The sequence below is a fragment of the Pygocentrus nattereri genome, chromosome 17, assembly GCF_015220715.1.
Source record: "Pygocentrus nattereri isolate fPygNat1 chromosome 17, fPygNat1.pri, whole genome shotgun sequence".
NCBI classification, from domain to species: domain Eukaryota; kingdom Metazoa; phylum Chordata; class Actinopteri; order Characiformes; family Serrasalmidae; genus Pygocentrus; species Pygocentrus nattereri.
Genome location: NC_051227.1, coordinates 7,265,066 through 7,287,078, shown reverse-complemented (window position 1 = coordinate 7,287,078; position 22,013 = coordinate 7,265,066). Strand labels below are relative to the sequence as shown.

Genomic DNA, 22,013 nt, shown 5'->3' with positions numbered 1-22,013 from the left:
TTGAACCCCAGTCTACAGTCTGGAGTAAGACCTTTCCAGTTTAAAGAACTGGAACCCCTCTTTTGATGATGTAAGTTGGCAGAAACTCTGAAAAACTACACCTGCTCTGGTCTGAATTTGGGGAGGGGGGGTGGCAGGTGTTGTTCTTCTTTTCCCACTGGCTGGTAAACGCAGAAAGATGGTAGCTTAAGTTACTATTATGAGGCCAAATATATTACGGTAGTAACTGTCTTCAAATAACAGTAATCAAGATTTCTCAAACAACAGTAAAGACTCATCAGGTGAGGAAGACAACCAGATAAAACCAAAAATGAGGAAGGTAACTACCTGACGAGTTTGGCTTGTGTTGTCTTATTAAAAAAGTAAAAACTTGTATCTGTTGTTCATTTTGAGCTAAATAAAAACAGGACTGCTGTTTATTAACAAGTCTGTTCTAAATCTGAGGTATGAGCTACACTAATGCTAGCTTGATTGAATTTATTAGCCTCTAACTAAGCGGCTAGCAGTCATGATTGGATGGCACCACAGGGATTCCCTATGGTAATAATGATAGATTAGCCTAAAGCATGCTGGGTATTGTAGTGAGATTTCACCAGCTTTCTGGTACCAGAACTAAACCACGGGCGATGATGGAAAAATTAGCAGGTTTTTTGGTAACTTGCTCCCTGCATGGATAAAATAGTAGCCGTTCAGCAGGCAGGCCTGGATAGACTGACTAGATAGGCTTCATTATGTTTGGGAAATGAATAGCAGAAATTCCCTCAATGTTCTCATCGTCTCCGGCTATTTGAAAGAGAGCCCAGTTGGCTCCCCTGTCCTGGAGCGCCAGGGGCTTTTTCAGATAGGCCTGTTTAATCAGACGCCTGGATCGACACCCACTCTGTTCTGCGCTAAAGAGAAAACCACAAAGTCCTGCTTTAGTTGAGAAGGAGAGTTTGCCTCAGAAAGGTGCAATAGCTCATGACGGTGAGGTACTCAGGGATATGGGGATGTTTAAAGGGCCCATGTCCTGAAATTTCCTCACATTTTTTTTGAAATTATACAGTTAATATGGAAGCTGAATGTGGAAGCAACGCAGCAAGCACACTCTGCTTTGAATTCAGTTATCATACAGCAGTTTAGCTCCACCCATTCACACTGAAGTCCCACACCTTACTAAGTTGTGACCATGTATTATTTTTATTCGTATGGGATGTCACCAGTAAGGTTCCATATGGTGACCAGCTATGTGAGGGAGGAGATTACATTATCATAAGCTTTAACTCTTTTATTCTGAAAGAAGAATTTACACTATCTAATGTGGTTGGGGGTGAGGCTAACCCCTAACTCAATCACGAAGGTAGGGGGAGCCACAGGAACAGGGTCTGCTGGATTTTACTGAGCAGCTAAATGGTTGTGATGGCAGGCAGAGCTACAGGAAACTCAGGGCTTGGTCTCCTGGATGCTACTGGACATCTGAACCAAATGTAAAAGTAGAAGAAGCTCCAGGAACCTTGAGACTAGGCCTGCTGGATTTTACTGAACAGTTGAACATGTGTGAAGGTGGAGAGAGCTTCCTGGGCTTGGTGTGCTGGATTTTAGTGGACAGCTGAACAATCATGAAGATAGGGAGAGCTACAGGGACCTCAGGGCTTGGTCTGCTGGATTTTACTATCAAATTCAAATCAAATTTATTTGTATAGCGCTTTTTACAACGGATGTTGTCACAAAGCAGCTTTACAGGATTTCAGACATACTAGACATCTGAACAAGTGTGACAGTAGGAGGAGCTATAGGAACCTCAGAGCTTAGTCTGCTGGATTTAACTGGACAGCCCAGTAATCTTGCTGGTAGGGAGAGCTTCAGAAACCTCAGGGCATGGTCTGCTGAATTTTACTGGACCTCTGAACAACTGTAAAGGTAAGGGGGCCTACATGAACCTCAAGGCTTGGTCTGCCGGATTTTACTTAACAGTTAGTTGAACAGTAGTGAAGGTAGAGGGAGTTACAGGAATTTTAGTTTCGTGTTGATTCAGTGGGAACCACAAAGCTTGGTGTGGTGGATTTCATTGGAGAGCTGAACAATTGCAGCAGTAGGGGGATCTGCAAAACTTGGTGTGTTTGATTTTACTGGACAGCTGAACAATCGTGACGGTAGGTGGAGCCACTGCACCCTCTATACCCCAGTTCATGTGGCTCTGGCGTGATGACTGTTTGGAATGTATGCCCTAGAAAGGCAAAAAGTCATTATTGCATGTGTTATGGGTTTTGTTGTGTGGGTGCACATGGTGATGTTGTCCTCTGCTATCTCATAGTGAGATTGTGTGTGCATGTTTTAGAAGGAGAGGGTGGAAGTGTCAGAGCCTGTGATGTATAGTTGATAGGAAGAGCGTGAGTGGGCTCTCAGATCACAGCTAGGCGCTCAGGGATGAAGCAGGCAAGGTGAGAAAATCATCCTCATCCTTACCTTCACACATGCAATTTATTTCTCTCTCTCCACTCTCTCACTCCCTCCCTCTGCCGTCTGAGTGATGACATGGAGCTTTTAATACGCCTGCCCTTTCCCCATCCACGCCCTGTCATTGCCCCCAAAAAGTTAGGCTCCAGATAGATTCATGGTGGAAAATTTCACGCCAAGTATGTCTGAAACTCATGCAAAATCCATAGAAGAGCTCAGTGTTAAAAATTCATGTTTGTTATATAATATCTCTAAATTGTAAGAGCATTGGCGTCAAAATCTGAATAATGAATGACAACTAAGCCAGCAGTATACATCAAGTGAAAGTAAATTAGTCCTTTTGGCCAAAACAAGTCAAGGACTTGAGCTTTGAACACTGCTTTGGTTGTTCTGAGACATCTTCCTGACTGTGACTGGTTCTACTCACCACGTCATTTGTTCTGAGACCTCCCCCTGCTTGTGATTGGTTCTACTCACCAAATCATTTGCTCTCAGATCTCCCCCTGCTTGTGATTGGTTCTACTCACCACATCATTTGCTCTCAGATCTCCCCCTGCTTGTGATTGGTTCTAATCAACACATCATTTGCTCTCAGATCTCCCCCTGCTTGTGATTGGTTCTAATCAACACATCATTTGCTCTCAGATCTCCCCCTGCTTGTGATTGGTTCTAACCACCACATCATTTGTTCTGAGACCTCCACCTGCTTGTGATTGGTTCTAATCAACACATCATTTGTTCTGAGACCTCCACCTGCTTGTGATTGATTCTATTCAACAAATTAATTTGTTCTGAGACACCTCCCCTCTGCTTGCGATTGGTTCTAATCAACATGTCATTTGTTCTGAGACCTCCCCCTGCTTGTGATTGGTTCTAATCAATACATCATTTGCTCTCAGATTTCCCCCTGCTTGTGATTGGTTCTAATCAACATGTCATTTGTTCTGAGACCTCCCCATGCTTGTGATTGATTCTAATCAACCACATAATTTGTTCTGAGACACATCCCCTCTGCTTGCAATTGGTTCTAATCAACACGTCATTTGTTCTGAGACCTCCCCCTGCTTGTAATTGGTTCTAATCACCATATTATTTGTTCTGAGAACCCCCCCCTTGCTTGCATTTGCTCTTTGACCTTGACACTAGATTACTCCTTGAAGGTTCTGAGGCAGGAATGCCTTTTATTACATTTCATATTTTTTTCTAATACCATTCTTATATTGTCACAAATTCATCCAATCCCAAGTTTTACTGATGTAACTCAAGCAGCTCATAAGCACATGTAGATTCGTTTCTGTGCCAGTTCAGCAGATGGATTACCCACTCAAATGTCCCTGGACTATGACAGGCACATCAGCTGTTCTCCACAAGTCTTTAGCAACCGGCCGCTCCGTTTCTGGCCGTGCTTTAGCACTGCGGAGGCCGTCGTCTGGGGACTCAGTGTTAGCTGAGTCTACTCAAGCGCTGCATACAAAGTGGTCATCTCAACTTGCTCATGTGGCCTTAAAGCAATGCACAAAATATGGGCACAATTCAGGCTTCCAGTTGGCTGTTATTAATGTTTTAAGCTGTGCTGTTGTAGTTTTTCCGATTTTTATACACAACAATATTTCAGAAACCACTAAAGAAAGTCTATTTGAGATTACTTAACAGCAGACAGTTTCAGGCTGGTGATGATTTCGGTCTGATGCAAATTGGTGGGGTATAAGCTTCCATTACTTCCATTACTACATTAGCCTTGTAGCTCCAGTGCAAATCTACAAAAGCAAACTTGTCTTGGCTGATCAATTAGATTTGGCACAAAGGGAAAATATAGCGGCCTTTTTAGTAGCCTTACCATTTCCCTTCAGGCTTCTTAAGGGTCATTCTGTTACTTTATTAGTTCAAGTGAAGTTTGTAAAATGAGCCCTCAGAGAAGTGAAGGACCAAACGAGTACTGAAAGTGTCCGTTTTAGCAGCAGAATTTGGCCAGAAACCTTTGGGTTTTGATGCATTTACCTTTTTGAACCCTCCACAAATTGGTGGACAAAGCTATAAACTTGTTTAAACTCCATACTATTTCAAAACAATCATATTTAATTAGTGCGGCTGTAGGTTGCAAAATACCCCCATCTGTTATACCTGACTGCTGAAACAACTGCGTCTCTGCACTTTGCTACCTTGCGGGTTAGCAAGCTAAAGGCTCCATCAAAAAAAACAAATACATTATGGTCCCAAAGCAGACAAAACATTATATTAATAGCTTATATTCAGACAAAACAATTATTCACAAAATGTATGTATGTTTTATATTGCAAAAATGTTCATGACTAAACCAGATCACAAAACTAGGATATCCTAGCTGAAGGCCAGTATATTCCAAATGAAAAATCCACTCCTCAGTTTTTCCCTCCTATCCTTGTGCAACATAGGTGTGACCAATCCTGGTATTACCAAGCCCTCATCCACTATTTCCCCTCCAGAGAATTCCTAATGCCATCTTAAAGGCCATTCTGTTACTTCATTAGCAAAAGTGAAGTGCGCTAGATGACCTTTGAGAGGGACGAACTAACACCAGTGTCGGCTGCAGTAGCAGAATTTACCCAGAAAGCAATGTGAACTGAAGTGTTCCCCCTCTTTCAAACCTCATAAAAATGTTTTTATAAGCCTTAGCATTCAACTGCAATGCTGTGCTTAACACTACAGAACTATGCCATTGAGTTTGCTGAGATCTAGGTCACAAAACGATCTGTTAGCTTGCTGAAGCTAAAGGCTACAACTACACCACACAGTTCTACATCAAAGTTTTTGTACAAACAGAGCAATTATCCACACATTTGTGTAAGTTATAGGTGTTTATATACACTCTGTTTAATAATCTGATGAAAATCTTTGTTTACATGCTCACTACAAGTAATCTGATGCAAAATGATGTGCATGCGTGGAGAACCACTTAGAGTAAATGTTGCCATGGCAGCGAATATGACGTGAGTCCAGTCAGAGTGAGATGAGCAGCAGTGAGCAGTGCTTATGTTTTTGACTGCTTTAAAATGACGTCAGACTCAGAAAAACGTCCTTCACATGTCCTTATTAAAGAAGGCCAAGAAGAAGACGTCATGTTCTGAGACACATAAGCTGGGCATCCGTCCCACCACCATAATTTAGAAATCAGAGCAGAAACTTTGTCTCCTCTGCTGACCAGTTTCTACTCCGCCGTGTTGAACGGTATAAACTTTCACTAGAATATGGAACCATTTGTCACTGTGTTTGCACACTGTGAAATTAGACCTCTGCATTTAACCCAGCTGTGCAGTGAAACACCCACAAACATGCACACTAGTGAACACACACACTAGGGGGCAGTGAGCACACTTGCCCAGAGCAGAGGGCAGCACAATCCACGGCACCCAGGGAACAAGGGCACTTCAGTCACAGACCGTCAGCCGAGGGGATCGAACCAGTAACCTACTGGTCACAGAGCTGATTCCCTAACCTCCAGCCCATGACTGCCCCCACTATGACGCGCCGCATAACTTAAACTTTCCAATAGGGAATATAATCAGATGCAGACGTTTACACGGATATTATTCTTCTATTTAACTGATTTCTTAGACATTCACCCACTTTGTTCAATCAGATAGGATTGTCTTCCAATTGAGGTGTTTACTTGGATGTATTCTATTCCGATTGAGCTATTAGTCGGATTATTAATGGATTATTAGGTTGCATGTAAACGTGGCTGCTGATGATAACCTAGACTAGCGTGTTCTGATTTCTTTCCCCTTTTCCGTGTATGTGATGAACATGTGATGCAAATCAGAGGGGTGAACTGAAGTTGCTTGATAAAAAAAGAAGACGGAAACAAGGTTGTAGTGTAAATGAGTTTATTTTTTCTCTGAACTGCTGCTTGAATGCAGTCCAAGCCCCCAGTCAGGATGATTTTTCCCCCTCCGTTTTGAGCTCTGCAGGCATGTTCCTCACTGAACGCTCTCCATCGTGGATTTGTCTTGAATAGATTCCAGCAGGATTAGTATGCATGCAGGTGTTGATTCTAATGTCTGCAGTGATTTCTTCCTCTTTTATTCATGCACATAGGCTAGGGAAGTTGATATTCACTGGTTTAAATGTAATTCAGCTCTTTCAAGTCAGTCATGTTGAGTTTTTAAGGTGCAGGCCACAAATGATTTCATGTAGTTGACCAGGTTCAGGCAAATCATGTTGTCAGGCTATCTAAGAATTTTCTCCAGATTCACCTTAAAGACCTTTTTTTTTTTTTTTGCTGTAGCGAAGTTTGTGAATCATCACAGCAAGTTGTGCATCGTGACTTATTGGTGGCTTTCTACATTGGAGCAGCACCAAAATCTCAGACTCCACCAAAATTTTGACCAAAGCTTTTGAAAAGCTGTTAAATTGGCATTTAGAATGCTGCTAAATTGGCCATTGGAAAGCAACACTATCAATTTCAATTTCTTCTTCAGTTTTTTTAAGCAATTATTTTGTTCATTACATAAAATATAAAGGGGAAGATTTTCCACACCTGCATCAAAAAAGCCTAACGGGAGAAAAGCAGGCAAATGAGCAAGTAAAAATGACTAATAATGGAGAGAAAAGTAAAACAGATTGCAAATGAAATGCTAATATGCCAAGTATTTTTTCCAGGCCTAAAAATTTGCCTGAAACAAGGTAGAATGACAGATGCACAGAGAGAGTTAGAGAGAACATTTTTGTTTATAATAGCATTATTATGGTAGAACTCATAGACTGTAGTTTGCAGCTTCAGGCAGTTTTCAGTGGCATAAAGTCTCCTGGTCAGGCCTCAGTGCTAGTAGTGCATCCAGTACTTACAATATTAACAGTACTGCAGTCAGCATCTGTGTTCCACTGCACTGTTAAAGAACAATGCAGTTAATCTCTGAGACTACATTAGACTCTTTCCTACTAGAGGACCTCCAGTCTTGGATTGAGGGATAGTGATAATGGCCAGGCCAGGGTTGCTGAGTGGACAATCGGTGGTTGTATTTAGGTGGATGTGGGAAGATGAGATGGATGGGTTGGGATGGATGGTGGGCAGTGAGTGGGTCTGGACTGAATGAATATTGGGCAGATTAGAGCAAGTGGTGGCCAGGGATCGCGGTTGGACTGGACACATGATATCAGGATTAGAGTGAGTGGTGGACAGGGTGGGATGCATAAGCATTGGGTTTGGAATGGATGATTGATTTACTACTTAGAGCAGTTAGTCATCAAGTTATGGTGGCAAAGATTGGGTTTAGTCTCAGGGAATGATGGCCAGATTAGATGGGCAGTACACAGTGATTGGGTTTTGAGTAAATTAATGATGCCCACATTGGATTAAGACAGTAAGAAGGATTAAGACATTCGAAAGGTTGGCCATGTTACAGCCAGCTAGGGACAGGTTGGTGGGGACAATGACTGGGTTCAGAGTATATAAATGATGGCCAGTTTACAGGAAGGTGTGGGCAAGTTGGGGTGGCCAGTGATTGGGGTTAGAGTGGATGAATGATGGCCAGATTACAGTTGCCAGAGAGTGTGTTGGGGTGGGTAGTGTTTGTGTAGAAATTATGTCTTAGAGCAGATTAGAGCAGGTGGGGAGCTGTGATCAGCTTCAAAGTGGACAAATGATGGCCAGATTAAACCAGGTGATCCACAGGTTGGGGTGGGGAGTGACTGGACAGAAAGTGGATGTCCAGTTTGGAACAAGTAGTGGGTGGATTATGGTGGCTGATGACTAGATTAAAAGTGGATGAATGATGGCCAGATTACAGTGAGTTGTGGCAGATGGGGACAGCTGGGCTTAAATTGGGCTTAGAGTGATGTTCAATGATTGGGTTTGAGTGGAAGTATGGTGACTAACTTGCACCATCTGAAGAGCTGGTTGGGATGGACAGCGATCGGGTTCATAGTGGACAAATTATGACAGGATTAGAGTGGGTGGAGGGCACTGATTGGGTTCAAAGTGGACAACTGATGGCCTGATAAGAGTTGATGGTGGGAATATTAAAGCAAGCAGTTAACTGTTGGTCAGAACAGGCAGTGGGTATAGAAGAGTGGGACGGGCTGTAGTTTTGTTCAGAGCCAACAAATGATGGACTAGAGCATTTGATGTGGAAGGACTCATTTCAGAGTAGATGAATGATGGCCAGATTAGAATGGGCTATAGGTAGTGACTGGGTTCTTAGTGAATGAAGGATGGCTAGATTACACTAGCAGGTGGGCAGTGGATTGGATACAGACTCGACAAAGGATGGCCAGTTCAGAGCTTGTTGTAGGTGGATTATGGTGCCTATGACTGAGTTCAGAGTGGCCATTGTTGTGGGCTGATTTGGGTGGCCTATGATTGGGTTTAGAGTTGATGCATGGTGGCCAGATTACAGTCGCTGGAGAACTGGCATTGATGGGTTTGCAGTGGGCCACATTAGAGTGACCAGTGACTAGTATGCACAGGACTAATGACGGACATATTGGAGTGGGTGGTGGCAAGTTTGAGGTGGGCAGTGATTGTGTTGGATTAACTTAGTGGAAGAATGATACTCAGATTAGATCAGGCAAGGGTTGAAGTGACAGTTGATGGTAGTTCCACATTAGTACCAGCTGGGAACAGGTTAGGGTGGGCAGTGATTGGGTTTAAGGGGCGATGGTTGCTGCCTTTCCTGTTTAAAACAGCTGGGACAGGAAGTCCTCTGGGGTTTGAGCTCCAGCGTGAGCTGTCAACTTCCACTAACCCTCTTTCTGTCCTTAACTACGTTGGCACATCTTTCCTCTTCTCATTAGTGTCTCACAAACCCTTGCTTGCTGAAGACTCTCACTTTCTCACTCTAACTCTCTCTGCCCTCTCAGGTCTACCCCTCTCTAACTCTAGGCCTCTCTGTCTTGACAGTCTTTTTTATCCATATCCCCTCATTCTGTCTATGTCTGTCCCTCTTTGTCTTCCCCCTTCTCTCTTTCTCTTTTTCCGCCTATCTCTCCTTCCCCCAGGCGAGGCCTCAGGCGTCCGGCACACACATCCGTCACTGTGGCTAGCTCGCTGTCAGATGGAGAGAGAGAGAGATTGGCTAGCTGTTGTTTAGGGGCTGTGTCGATCGAGTGGACAGGCCCTGGTGAAAAGCCTCGTTAGTCAGCAGTAAAGCGATGGCGTAATGGCAGACAGAGAGAGATTGAGGGAGAGAGAGGGCCAAAATCAAGTGGTAACATTTACTCGATCAGCTCTGTGGTTAGCCTCAAACATGATGGAGCTCACAATCCTTCCACTGGACTTCAAACGGCATGTACTGCAGTAAAAGAATACCCACCACTAAAATCATCCTAAGATCAGCTTCGATCCTTGTTGTGCTTCTACCTCTTTCTGTGTTTTTCTTTCTTCTTCTGTCAGTAGGTTGGTAGAGTTAGAACAATGTAGGCCTAGTTTCTGAGCTAAGATTTAAAGGATATGCAACACTTCAGAAGTACTTGTTCACTTCATGTCAGCCTGTAAATGCATTTTAACCAATTTTTCAAAACGGGTCAAATGTGAACAGTCATTCACTGTGGTCTGATGTGAACTGATCCATTCTATAGACTTAGAATCACAGTGGTGGTGATGGAAACCAGATGTCTGAGACATTTAAAGCCTGTAAATGCTTCCGAACAGAATGTTATTACATGATATGTTTATGAATGCCTGAAGATGCCTGAAGACGCATAGGTTCAATAGGGGTTTTGGATGGTAAAGAAAATTGCTGTATTTGTGCTGAAAACAATGTGACCCCTAGTTGCAATCATCACCTCTGCACGGAGCCCATATCTTACGTTTCTTGTGTTATAGATACATAAAGATGACCAAGTTGGCAGCACATGCACAACACAAGGCCCATGTCTCTCCATTTGCGCTGTCAGTTTTGCACTATTTGCACTTCTGGTAGATGCTAAATTTTCTTCTGGATCAGTATCTACAACCCCAATTCCAATGAATTTGGGACGTTGTGTAAAACATAAATAAAAACGAAAAAAATAAGAATACGAAGATTTGCAAAATCTTTTCAACCTATATTCAATTGAATGCACTACAAAGACAAGACATTTAATGTTCAAACGGATAAACTTTATTGTATTTATATTCACTCATTTTGAAATTGATGCCTCAACATGTTCCAAAGAAGTTGGGACAGGGGCAACAAAACACTGTGAAAGTTGAGGAATGTTCAAAAAACACCTGTTTGGAACATTCCACAGGTGAACAGGTTAATTGGAAACAGGTGAGTGTCATGATTGGGTATAAAGGGAGCATCTCTGAAAGGCTCAGTCGTTCACAAGCAAGGACGGGTGAGGTTCACCACTTTGTGAACAACTGCGTGAGAAAATAGTTTAAGAGCAACATTTCTCAACGAGCAATTGCAAGGAATTTAGGGATTTCATCATCTACAGTCCATAATATCATCAAAAGATTCAGAGAATCTGGAGAAATCTCTGCAAGTAAGTGGCAAGGCAGAAAACCAACATTGCATGCCTGTGACCTTCGATCCCTCAGGCAGCACTGCATTAAAATCTGACATCATTCTGTAACGGATATTCCCACATGGGCTCAGGAACACTTCAAAAAACCACTTTCAGTGAAAACAGTTCGTCGCTCCATCTACAAGTGCAAGTTAAAACTCTGCCATGCAAAGCGAAGCCACATATCAACAACACCCAGAAACGCTGCCGGCTTCTCTGGGCCCAAGCTCATCTGAAATGGACTGATGCAACGTGGAAAAGTGTCCTGTGGTCTGACGAGTCCACATTTCAAATTGTTTTTGGAAATCATGGACATTGTGTCCTCTGGACCAAAGAGGATGTGTAATATCCGTTACAGAATGATGTCGGTTTTTAATGCAGTGCCGCCTGAGGGATCGAATGTCACGGGCATTCATTGTTGGTTTTCACTTACTTGCTGCTTACTTGCAGAGATTTCTCCAGATTCTCTGAATCTTTTGATGATATTATGGACTATCTATCTATCATCTAACTTCATTTGTGTTTTTTTAAGTAACATGTCTTCTACTATGGGATTTTGTGGATTCAATACTGCCGTAATAGAGACATGCAAAGTGGTGCTCTGAGACTCTGATATAGGGCTGTCATTAACCATCAATTTTAGAGAGAAGAACCATTTTTGGTAATAGATTTGTGAGTACACTCACTCAAAAGAAGGTGCCACAAATTAAGTGTTATGTTTGTGTCCCTGAAGCAACACATTTATAAATGAGTGAGAGCGTGAAGAACCATTGGAATATGCATAAAGAACCTCCACAGAACCTAAAGGCTTCACACCAACTAAAGAGCTCTTTCTAGAACATTTACATTATGTGTAGTTTCTTTAAACGTGATGGTTCTTCCTACTCACACACTTAAAAGAATGGTTCTTAAAAGAACCACATATTAAAAATCTGAAATCCAAATATCACGCTTGCATTTATTTGCCTATAGCAGTCAATGTTGGTTGATGTTATTAACTGATTTGTATGGTTCATAGACATAAACATTCTGAACTGTAAATACACAAGGAAAATCAGTTTTGAGTAAAGTTGACAAGTCAAATGGAACAATAAACTGTACACTGTCAAAGTCATTCCACGTGTTGTTCCCTCATGATCTCATGCATTGTCCTAACATCTCTCCTCCCAGGTGTTACGTGGATGACAAGGTCTCCAAAGTGGCCTGGCTTAACCGCTCCAACATCATCTTTGCCGGGGAGGATAAATGGTCCCTGGACCCTCGCGTGGACCTGGTGACCAAGGGCCAGCTGGAGTACAGTCTTCGCATCCAGAAAGTGGACGTGTATGACGAGGGGCCCTACACCTGCTCCATCCAGACCAAGCAGCAGTCCAAGACCTCCCAGGTCTACCTCATCGTCCAAGGTGAGTTTAGTGAGCCAGGTAGTGGAGTGATTGACAACCCGTCAGTCCCCCGACAGCACATCATCTGTTATCAAGTGTCTGTTGTCATTCCCGCTGCTGCAGTCTTAATGCCTCAAAGCCAAATGCCTCTGACAAGGACTTGCCTTACGCCACCAAGGACTCCGTTTCCCAGCCTGTCAAGTAGACGCAGATTTAAATATGCGTTGTGAGGAGGGGAATTGAGTGGCGAGGTTTATTCGTTGGATAAGGCCTGCTTTGTTGTATGATCTTATGACAAGTTAAGCCAGAGTGGCGTTTTGACACAAAAGGCGTTGCAGCGATATGCCGGTAAATGTTTTAGGTGTCAGTCTTCAGATATGATGGGAAGGGATTTCTGATATGCGGGTGAGATACTGTGAATATGCGTCATTAAGCCGCTCAAAGCGTTCAGTATTACACGGTTCACTCTGGTCCGTCAACTAGAGCGAAAAGGAGCAAAAACACACACTATCTGTGGGAATTATTCCAGCTGTTTCATTTATGCTCTAATTATCTTGTCAAGATCTGAAGGCAACACTGAGCCCTCCTTCTGCTGAACATGTAGGGAAACTCTGGCTAAAATTAACCACAGCTATAGCTGTTGTAAATATGTCTGCTCGCATCCTAAAGGGCGCTGCATTAGCCTTTAGATGTTTTCTGGCCTTTGGTGGCAAATACTTGAAGGCAGACTGTTTAAACTCTTGAAAAAATAGAAGAACCAGCAAAGAGTTCTTTAAGTGGTGCAATAATAGAACCACTTTTGATTCTCTAAAGCCGTGGTTTTCAGACTGGTCCTCAAGGAGTCCCCAGCAGTCTAGATTTTGGCTCCAACCTGCCTTCAATATAAAGGGATGAAGCAAAAATGTGGACCATCTGGACATCCCCGGAGAACCATTTGAGAACTACTGCCCTAAAGAACCATGTTTTTAAAAAGAGGTTTCTCACTTAAACAGTTCGTTGTTTGGAAGAACTACTTTTGGTTCCCTACAGGACCATTTTTGTTAAAGAAATGTGTGAGTGTGAAGAACCTTTTGAAGGTTTGAAGAAACTTTACATAATGTACAGGCTGCATATCATTTTAAGGGTTCTTTAAGTTTTTGTGGAGGTTCTTAACACTTTAAAATCATTCATCATACTCTCACATCTCAATTACAAAAACAGTTCTCTAAAGAACTGTCAGTCAAAAGGTTTTTGAATGTGGTATGAAAAGAACCCCCTTATTTTTGACAGTGTATGAAGTTATTGTAAAGTTCTGGACCAAGAGTTTTTCCCAGAACATTTAGATGATGTAGAGGTTGTTTAGACTTTAAATTTGTTCTTGACACTCTCACATCTCAATTACAAAAACTGAACTTTAAAGAACCATCTCTTTAAGAGATACTCAAGAAATTGAAAATGGTTCATCAAAAGAACCATTTCTACATGACGTGGAGGTTCTTCAGACTTGAAAACGGTTCTTGACAAAAAAACTCATCTATTGAAAAGAACAGAAGCCAAATATTACATTTGTATTGCCTATAGATGAGTAGTCAGGATTGGTTGACACCACAGGGATTCCCAAAGGTATGTTTGTATGATGTATTTGCACAGTGCATGCTGGGAATTGTAGTCAGAAAATATAAATAGATATAAAATGGTGAATTCTATCAGATGATGCTGAGAGATGCTACAGAAAGTGAAAAATAATGTTGCAAATGCAAAGTTTCAGGCCGGAATGCACCTTCATTCACTATAAATTCGCACTGCGTTCCAACTCTTGGAAAATGAGTCTTTGAAAAAATGTCGGACTCCTCTGTTTTGAGTTTACAGCAGGGTGAAGAGCTCCTGGAGAAAGGGATTAGCAGGCTAATGTCTTGTATCTCAAACACATCTACTCCTGCAATGAGCTGCTAATAGGCTGTGGCTCACACTGCAGTCAATACCGCTAAGCAGCAGGAAGGATCCATAAGAACAATTTGTGCACTTGTTCCCGAATCCATAGAGTCAGCGAATGCATTAGCTGTTCATTTCTATTGTGTTAACCGCTCACGGCGTGCAGCTTTCTTTGCTGACGCCCTAATTGCCCAGCATTCATTTCACACTGGTTAGGGCCTGCTTTCGTACGGTTTCCGGGTTTCTTACTGTCAGAGAAACAAACAGTTTCAACTGCAGTATTAAAGAAAGATTCCAAAGAAGCAGTTTCACCTAATAGGATCTTTTTTCAGCTGTAATTTTTTTGCTACAAAGTTTTACTGGAGCTAAAGACTTTGCAAGACTTGTTTTTTGCCCTTGGACTGCATCCTCTTTTTTGGGGGGGAGTGATAGTTGGTGGCGTCTGCTCTGTTTGAAATGTTTTTGGCAAAGCCCAGGTAAGATTTATGCCTGCCGCCTCCGGGGAGGGTGAAGAGTGCCCATTCTCATTTCCTAAGCAGGAACGTGTTCATTACTCTTTTGTGTTGCATTGTATAGAGGATTTTTTTTCTTAAAACCATAAATCTTTGTACAATTAGGAGCGATACTGTTGGACTTGCAAATTTCCCCGGAGATTAATGCCAATGGTATTGGCACGGCTGCACAGCGTATAATAAAGGATGTATAGCAACTGTACAGGCACAGCACTTGACAAAACGAAGTGAATGCAAATGCTGTTCATCTTCAGAGACAAACTAATAGTGAGTTCTGCGTTATTCCTTTCACTGTGTGGTTCATTGTGGGAAGTAAATAAAGGAGAGGAACCATCAGGAGGAACCTCGCTGCTACTTCACTCACACAGCCTGGAGGTGCTATCAATGCTACAACACAGGAACCCTGAACCTAGACGTCACTACTGTTTGGTTGGCTGTAGAGAAAGTCAGATTTCTTCACAGTGGTGGTGATAGAAACCACAGGTCGCCATGGCTACGACACAAACATAGCCATTTTGTTTCTTATCTAAAACCACAAGTCAGCCTATGTGAGTTTTTGTTTTTTTATGGAATATTGGTGACAATTGGAACATTTGGAAAACTATGCTGGACATTGCCATAAAATACTGTGCATGTATCCCTCCACCATGAATAGATTTTACAATATGTTTGAGGCCAAAATCTTCTCAAACCTATCAAAAATGTCTCAGATATCAGGCAGTGAAATCATGACCATTTCATGTAATATCTTTCTGTGAGGGAGCTTTTAGAGGTGGATGTCTGGTTCCTATCACCACCATTGTGCTGAGACTCATTTCTTGAAAAAGCATTTCACATCAAACTATAAATAATTTTGTTTACTTCTTTTTTTTCTCATGCAGACATAAAAAACCAGAAGAATTCCCTCAAAACAAAATGCTAACTTAAAAAGATGGTTCTTCAATAGTTCGTTAGTAAAGAAAATGGTTCTATATAGAACCTTGAACATGAAAAGAACATGCATTTGCATAATAAAAAGGTTTTTTTGCATGGTAAAAGGGCTCTTTAGATTGAAAGAGAATTGGTGCATATGGGTTCTAAAAATGGTTCTTCTGTTGTTAGAGGCTTGACATAGTAAGAATAGCAGAAACATTTCTGGTGCTATATAGAACCCTTTTCAAAAAGTTTATAATCTAGAACCATACACAGCACTCTGCAATCTGCAATCTGAAGAACCTTTCCAATGCAAGGACCCCTTTAATCATGTAAAGGGTGTTTTGAGTGTTCCTGGTTCTATTTAGAATTACATTCTTTTCTTAAGAACCCTTGAAGAACCATCTTTTTTAAAAGTTTGGTTCTTGGCTTCTTAGTACAGTTCCACAACATTTTGTTGGTTACATTTTAGCAGGTAGTTATAGAACTATTCTACTAAATGAGATGTGTGAAGGTGGAAAAAAGTGAGAAAAGAAATTAATATATATTTTCTATAATTGACTGTTCTTGGCTTGAAACTGTACATCCACACCTAGAACCATTTAGGAACTTTTCATTTAAATGATGTATAGGAGATCTTCAGTCCCTGAAGACCCACAGCAGGTTTAGAGCTGGTTTGAGCTGAGATCTGGATGAGTGCTTGAAGCGTGTCAGCGTCTCTCACCTCATTGTGGGAATCACCAGGAGCTCAGCTTGATGCCTGTCCATTCTGTTTTTTCCATTCGCCCAACTCACTGCATTTTGCCAGCAAGTGTAACGAACCATGTGGGTTCTCCGCAGGCTTTTTACCAGAGACTGCAGCTCAGTGGCTTTGTCTTTTCCACAGCTCAGAGGAACTGCTGTTTCACCAGTGAGTGTTGCCCACCACTCCGCTCGGGCGTCTAGCTCGCCCACTGGGCTGCCTTATGGCAGGCTGTGTTCCCTTACAGATTGTTGGAGCCAGCTTTTGTTTCTTTTTCTTGCTTTTAGGAGATGTGTTTTTGTGTGCCAGGTTGGTATTGTTTGTAGGTTTATGCTTATTTACCTTTAATCCCTACTGTGAAGGGACAATTGTTGGTCCATGCTTCAATTTCTCACTTCATAACTGCAGAACTTACAAGTTAGTTTCACTGTTATTAAGTAGAAACTGAATAATACATTTTAGATACTGGATGCTTGCAAATCATTATACATACTGAATCATTTATAGTAGTTACTAAGTAATTTACACAAGTTACTGAATCATTCATAGTAGATACTGAAAAATTAATTGTATAGACTAAATACTTCATAGTAGTTACTGAATCATTTGCACTAGTTATGGAAAAATCCATAGTAGATGCTAAGTACATCATAGTAGTTACTGAGTAACTCAAAGTAGATTCTGAAAAATTCATAGTAGATATTAAATACTTCATAGTAGTTACTGAATAATTTGCACTAGTTACTGAAAAATTCATAGTAGTTACTAAATACTTCATAGTATCCATCCATCCATCCATCCTTCCATTTTCCAAGGGGGGTGCTGGAGCCTATCCCAGCAGTCATCGGGCAGGAGGCAGGATACACCCTGGACAGGTCAGCAGCCCATCGCAGGGCTAATTCATAGTAGTTACTGAATAATTCATAGTAGATACTAAACACTTCATAGTAGTTACTGAGTAATTCAAAGCATATACTGAATACTTCATTGTAGTTACTGAACAATTTGCACTAGTTACTAAATAAAATTTAGTATCTACTATGAATTATTTAGTAACTATTTTAAATCATTCAGTAACTACTATGACGTATTTAGTATTTACTGTGAAGTATTCAGTAAATACTATGAAGTGTTTAGTATCTATTATGAATTATTCAGTTATTCACTATTCAAGTTTCTATTGTAAAAAGTTATGGAAATAAATGATCTCTAAATCAACTACATTTTTAAAAGACACAGTTGCCAAAAAGGTATTTAAAACATTTTAAAGTTGAAACAATACACATAGTACAGAGTTTGTGCATCAAAGGCCAAAAAAACATTATTGTTCAGAGTGTATCTGGGTTCTAAAGGTTGAGCTGAAAGTTTATTTGAATTTAAAAGATATTTAGTTGAATAAAGGTTAATGGCAAGGATAGCATGTAATACCTGACTGCCAAGTCCTGAAGTATTTGAGTATTCGGTTTTCAGTGTATTTACAACTGTATTTTATGTGCTTCTAGATAGAATCCTGAGGTAAAAGATGCATGAAAGGAGTTATAAGCAGGGTTTCAGAGATGACATGAGTCAGGATATGTATCATTTGTCAGTGTTATAACAGGATTATGGAGTTTGGCTGAGTTTCTTTCATGTCATCTTTCACTCTGCAGGTGTAAACCTGTGTACTCTGTGCCAGTTTCTCTATTTCAGTCCAACACACTGTTCCCTTGTTTCAGGACAGACTGCACTGTTCTCCCCTGGCTCTTTCCTTTCCTGCTTCCAAAAAAGCAGAGAGACTGGCTAGTCTGTTCAGTCAGGGCATTTCTATGGCCAAACTGGGGAGTAAATCCAAGGTGTGAAATACAGTTGGGCCTGTAGAGTCCAGGAACCCCTAATTAACCTCTTGGACCACAAGATTCTGACAGGTCCCTGAAAATAAACATAATATATATATATATTATAATATATACATACATATATACATTTTATATATATATATATATATAACATATTCACTAGATAGAAATAAACACAAAAATACAAATTCCAGAAAAAGGTCATTATTTTTGCTGAAAACTTGTCCTTTGGTAAATCTGGTGGAAAGAGTGAAATTCTGAAGAAAATTCCAAAAATATGCTGAAAACAAAATTTTGAATTTCTGAAGACAAAAGAGGGCGGCAGGGTGGCGTGGTGGGTAGCGCTGTCGCCTCACAGCGAGGAGGGCCTGGTTCGATTCCCCGGCCGGGTGACCAGGGTCCAATAGAAACTTGAATAGTGAATAACTGAATAATTCATAATAGATGCTAAACACTTCATAGTATTTACTGAATACTTCATAGTAAATACTAAATACGTCATAGTAGTTACTGAATGATTTAAAATAGTTACTAAATAATTCATAGTAGATACTAAATTTTATTTAGTAACTAGTGCAAATTGTTTGGAGTTTGCATGTTCTCCCTGTGTCTGCGTGGGTTTCCTCCGGGTTCTCCGGTTTCCTCCCGCAGTCCAAAGACATGCAGTCAGGCCAATTGGACATGCTAAATTGCCCCTAGGTGTGAGTGACTGTCTGTCTGTCTGCCCTGTGATGGACTGTCCAGGGTGTGTCCTGCCTTCCGCCCGAAGACTGCTGGGATAGGCTCCAGCATCCCCTGGCGACCCTGACGGAGAAGCGGCTTTGAAAATGGATGGAAATGGAAGAAGACAAAGGAGTGAATTTCTAAAGAAAATCCCAAAAAAGTCTTAAGACAAAAGAGTGAATTTCTGAAGAAAATTCCCCCCAAAAATTGAAGACAAAACAGTGAATTTCTGATTTTTTTTTTCTAAAGACAAATAAATCAATTTCTGAAGAAAATTCCAAACATTTCTGAAGACAAAAGAGATGTGTTAGAGCTCAACTAATGTGAGGAAGATTGTATTACCAAACTAGAAGTTGAAATGTTAAATCAATTATTTTGTTGCCACTAAAGTTAGCATCAGCACTGCTATGGTGAATGAATTAGCAGCCAGACAATGATTTAGAGCAGCCAGCTAACATGGGACCCCTTGAATACCAGGGGGTATTTCACATACTGAGTAAATCTGACCTCACAACGATTGGATTTGATTACAGTTCTATAGTAAACCATTCATAAAATCTCAAATTCAACCAAATTCAATTTGATTTGGCAATTTTGGTAAAATTCTGAATAATGTTAAACATGTTGTTAATAGCCTGTAAATGGCCAGGGCCAGACAGTGGGACCAAAGTTTTAATTCACACTTATAACCCAAGAACAGCTCACCCAGTTTGCACTGAAGTGTCTGCAGTTACTGAATAATAGTATGTAATAAGACTGGGATTTTCAGGAATTAATGTAAGTCAATGTAAAAAGATTTTATTCCAAGCCTCAGTGCTCAAAATTGGATATAGTTTTTATTTATTCTTTTTCTTTTTTTTTTGGACAGGTATGATATACTGAATATACTAGAGAGGCAATGTGAAACATTTAAGACTAACAAATTGTTAGCTAGCTGTGTTGTCTTGGTAGACCTCGGCCCACCCTAGACATTACACTTTGGCCCCCAAGGTAAAAAGTTTAAATAATTTGCAATAGTTATGTAAAAATTCATAGTAGATACTAAATATGTCATAGTACATACTGAAAAATTCGTAGTAGATACTAAATACTTCATAGTACTTGCTGAGTAATTCAAGCATATACTGAATACTTCATTGTAGTTACTGAACAATTGACACTAGTTTTAGACACAATTTAGTATCTACTATGAATTATTTAGTAACTATTTTGAATTATTCAGTAACTACTCTGAAGTATTTAGTATCTAATATGAATTATTCAGTGATTACTATGAAATATTTAGTATTTACTATGCAGTGTTCAGTAAACACTATGAAATGTTTAGTATCTACTATGAATTATTCAGTGATTGTTTTCAAATTTCTCTTGTAAAAAGTTAAGGAAATAAATTATCTCTAAATCAACTACGTTTTTAAAAGACACAGTTGCCAAAAAGGAGTTAAAAACATTTTAAAGTTGAAATAATACACATAATACAGAGTTTCTATGCAATTTGTGCATCAAAGGCCAAAAACCAAGCTTGGCATGACTGCGCTAGAGGAAGTAGGAGTATAGAAATCAACAAACCAAAAATTGTACTGAATTCTTTTTTTTTTGCCAAAAAATTTATATTTTATTGAATTACCACCTTCAGACCAATTCATCTGTGACAATGCATTGATGTAAATTTATACCCCTACCATTTCCCAAGTTTGCTTTGGCCGTACCCAAGTCAGATCCAGGCATTTCCTGCCTTTGAATGCCTCATAAGCTGTCTTCACATTTAGTTTGAAAGATAAGCAGTATGAACTAACAAAGCAGAACATTCAGATTCTTGTGTCACAAATTAACCCTTCTGAACAACCAAGTTAAAATAAAGTTTAAAATAAAGGCAGCATTGAGCTTCTTTTATACAGTGATAGGAAACACTGCAGCTCACAGAACGATCTGGTTCCACAAGCTAATTCATTTTACTGACCAGTTACTCTGAATTTGATCATTTCTTCATTTCTTTCATCTCCAGATGATTCTCAGTCATAACATTGCCACTCAGTGAATGAGTGTTTTTCACAAACAGTGTTGTGTGCACTGTGAGCTCCAGGTCCAATCAACACAAGTGTTCTCCAAGTGTTTTGACTAATCGCAGGATCACACAAATGTCAAAGGCCCAGATTTCTTTTCATTTTTTCTTTTCTTTTTGCTTTTGATGAAAATCAAGCAGATCTTTTGGATTGTGACGCTGAAATGTAGCCTACAAAATAAAGACCACCTAAAATACTTCTACTCACCTACCACTTTTATACGTGTATAAACACCTACTAATCAGGTCCACCATAGGACCAATGGCGTGGTCTACAGTCGCACCATCAGGGTGGAGTCCACAAGGTCTAGGGATTCTAATAAAGTGACCAATAAGTGTTTAAAAACAGCTAGGAATGGACCACCACCCAAATAATACCTGCACAACAGTAGACCAGAAACTGGTCAAGGAGGAATGATATGGGGGGCTGATAATCTGTGCAGCAATGGATTGGCTACAGTCTGTAATTAATGAAAAATATTCATAGTGCTTTGTGTTGGTTATAAAGCATTTATAACTGTGATATAAACATGTTATGTGTCTCTAATAGATATCAGTTAATTGGGTTATTATTGTCATTCAGTGGTGCTTAGGGCTAGGCCTTCAGTTTGGATCATAAATGTCAATACATGATCAAGAAACAATAATGCTAAGTTCTGCTAGCATCCCTATGGGATTCGAGCAGTATGTAAGTACTAAGCTAACAGCAATTAAAAGTAACTTTTTTTTTTTACTGTTCTAGGTTAAACATGAACATTTGAAGCCTGTTAAAGACATACATTGTTTTATATGAAGTTTGAGGCATTAAGCATTGCTGCTATCCATTCCTAACAACTACCTGAAAACCGGGTTAGACAACCGTTCAAATTTAGTTGACTGTGACATATCTACAACCCCAATTCCAATTAATTTGGGATGTTGTGTAAAACATAAATAAAAACAGAATACGATGATTAGCTAATTCTTTTCAACCTGTATTCAACTGAATACACTACAAAGACAAGATATTTAATGTTCAAACGTATAAAC

The 22,013-nt window shown here is 40.3% G+C and overlaps 1 protein-coding gene across 1 annotated transcript in view; it reads left to right on the top strand.

Annotated features, from left to right (window-relative positions):
• LOC108434379 (limbic system associated membrane protein) overlaps positions 1 to 22,013 on the top strand; it is a 347,051-nt gene that overhangs the window by 229,973 nt on the left and 95,065 nt on the right. Inside the window, exon 2 of the mRNA XM_017709450.2 lies at positions 12,076 to 12,308. Within this exon, the coding sequence (XP_017564939.1) occupies positions 12,076 to 12,308 (233 nt within the window). The remainder of the gene's footprint in view (positions 1 to 12,075; positions 12,309 to 22,013) is intronic.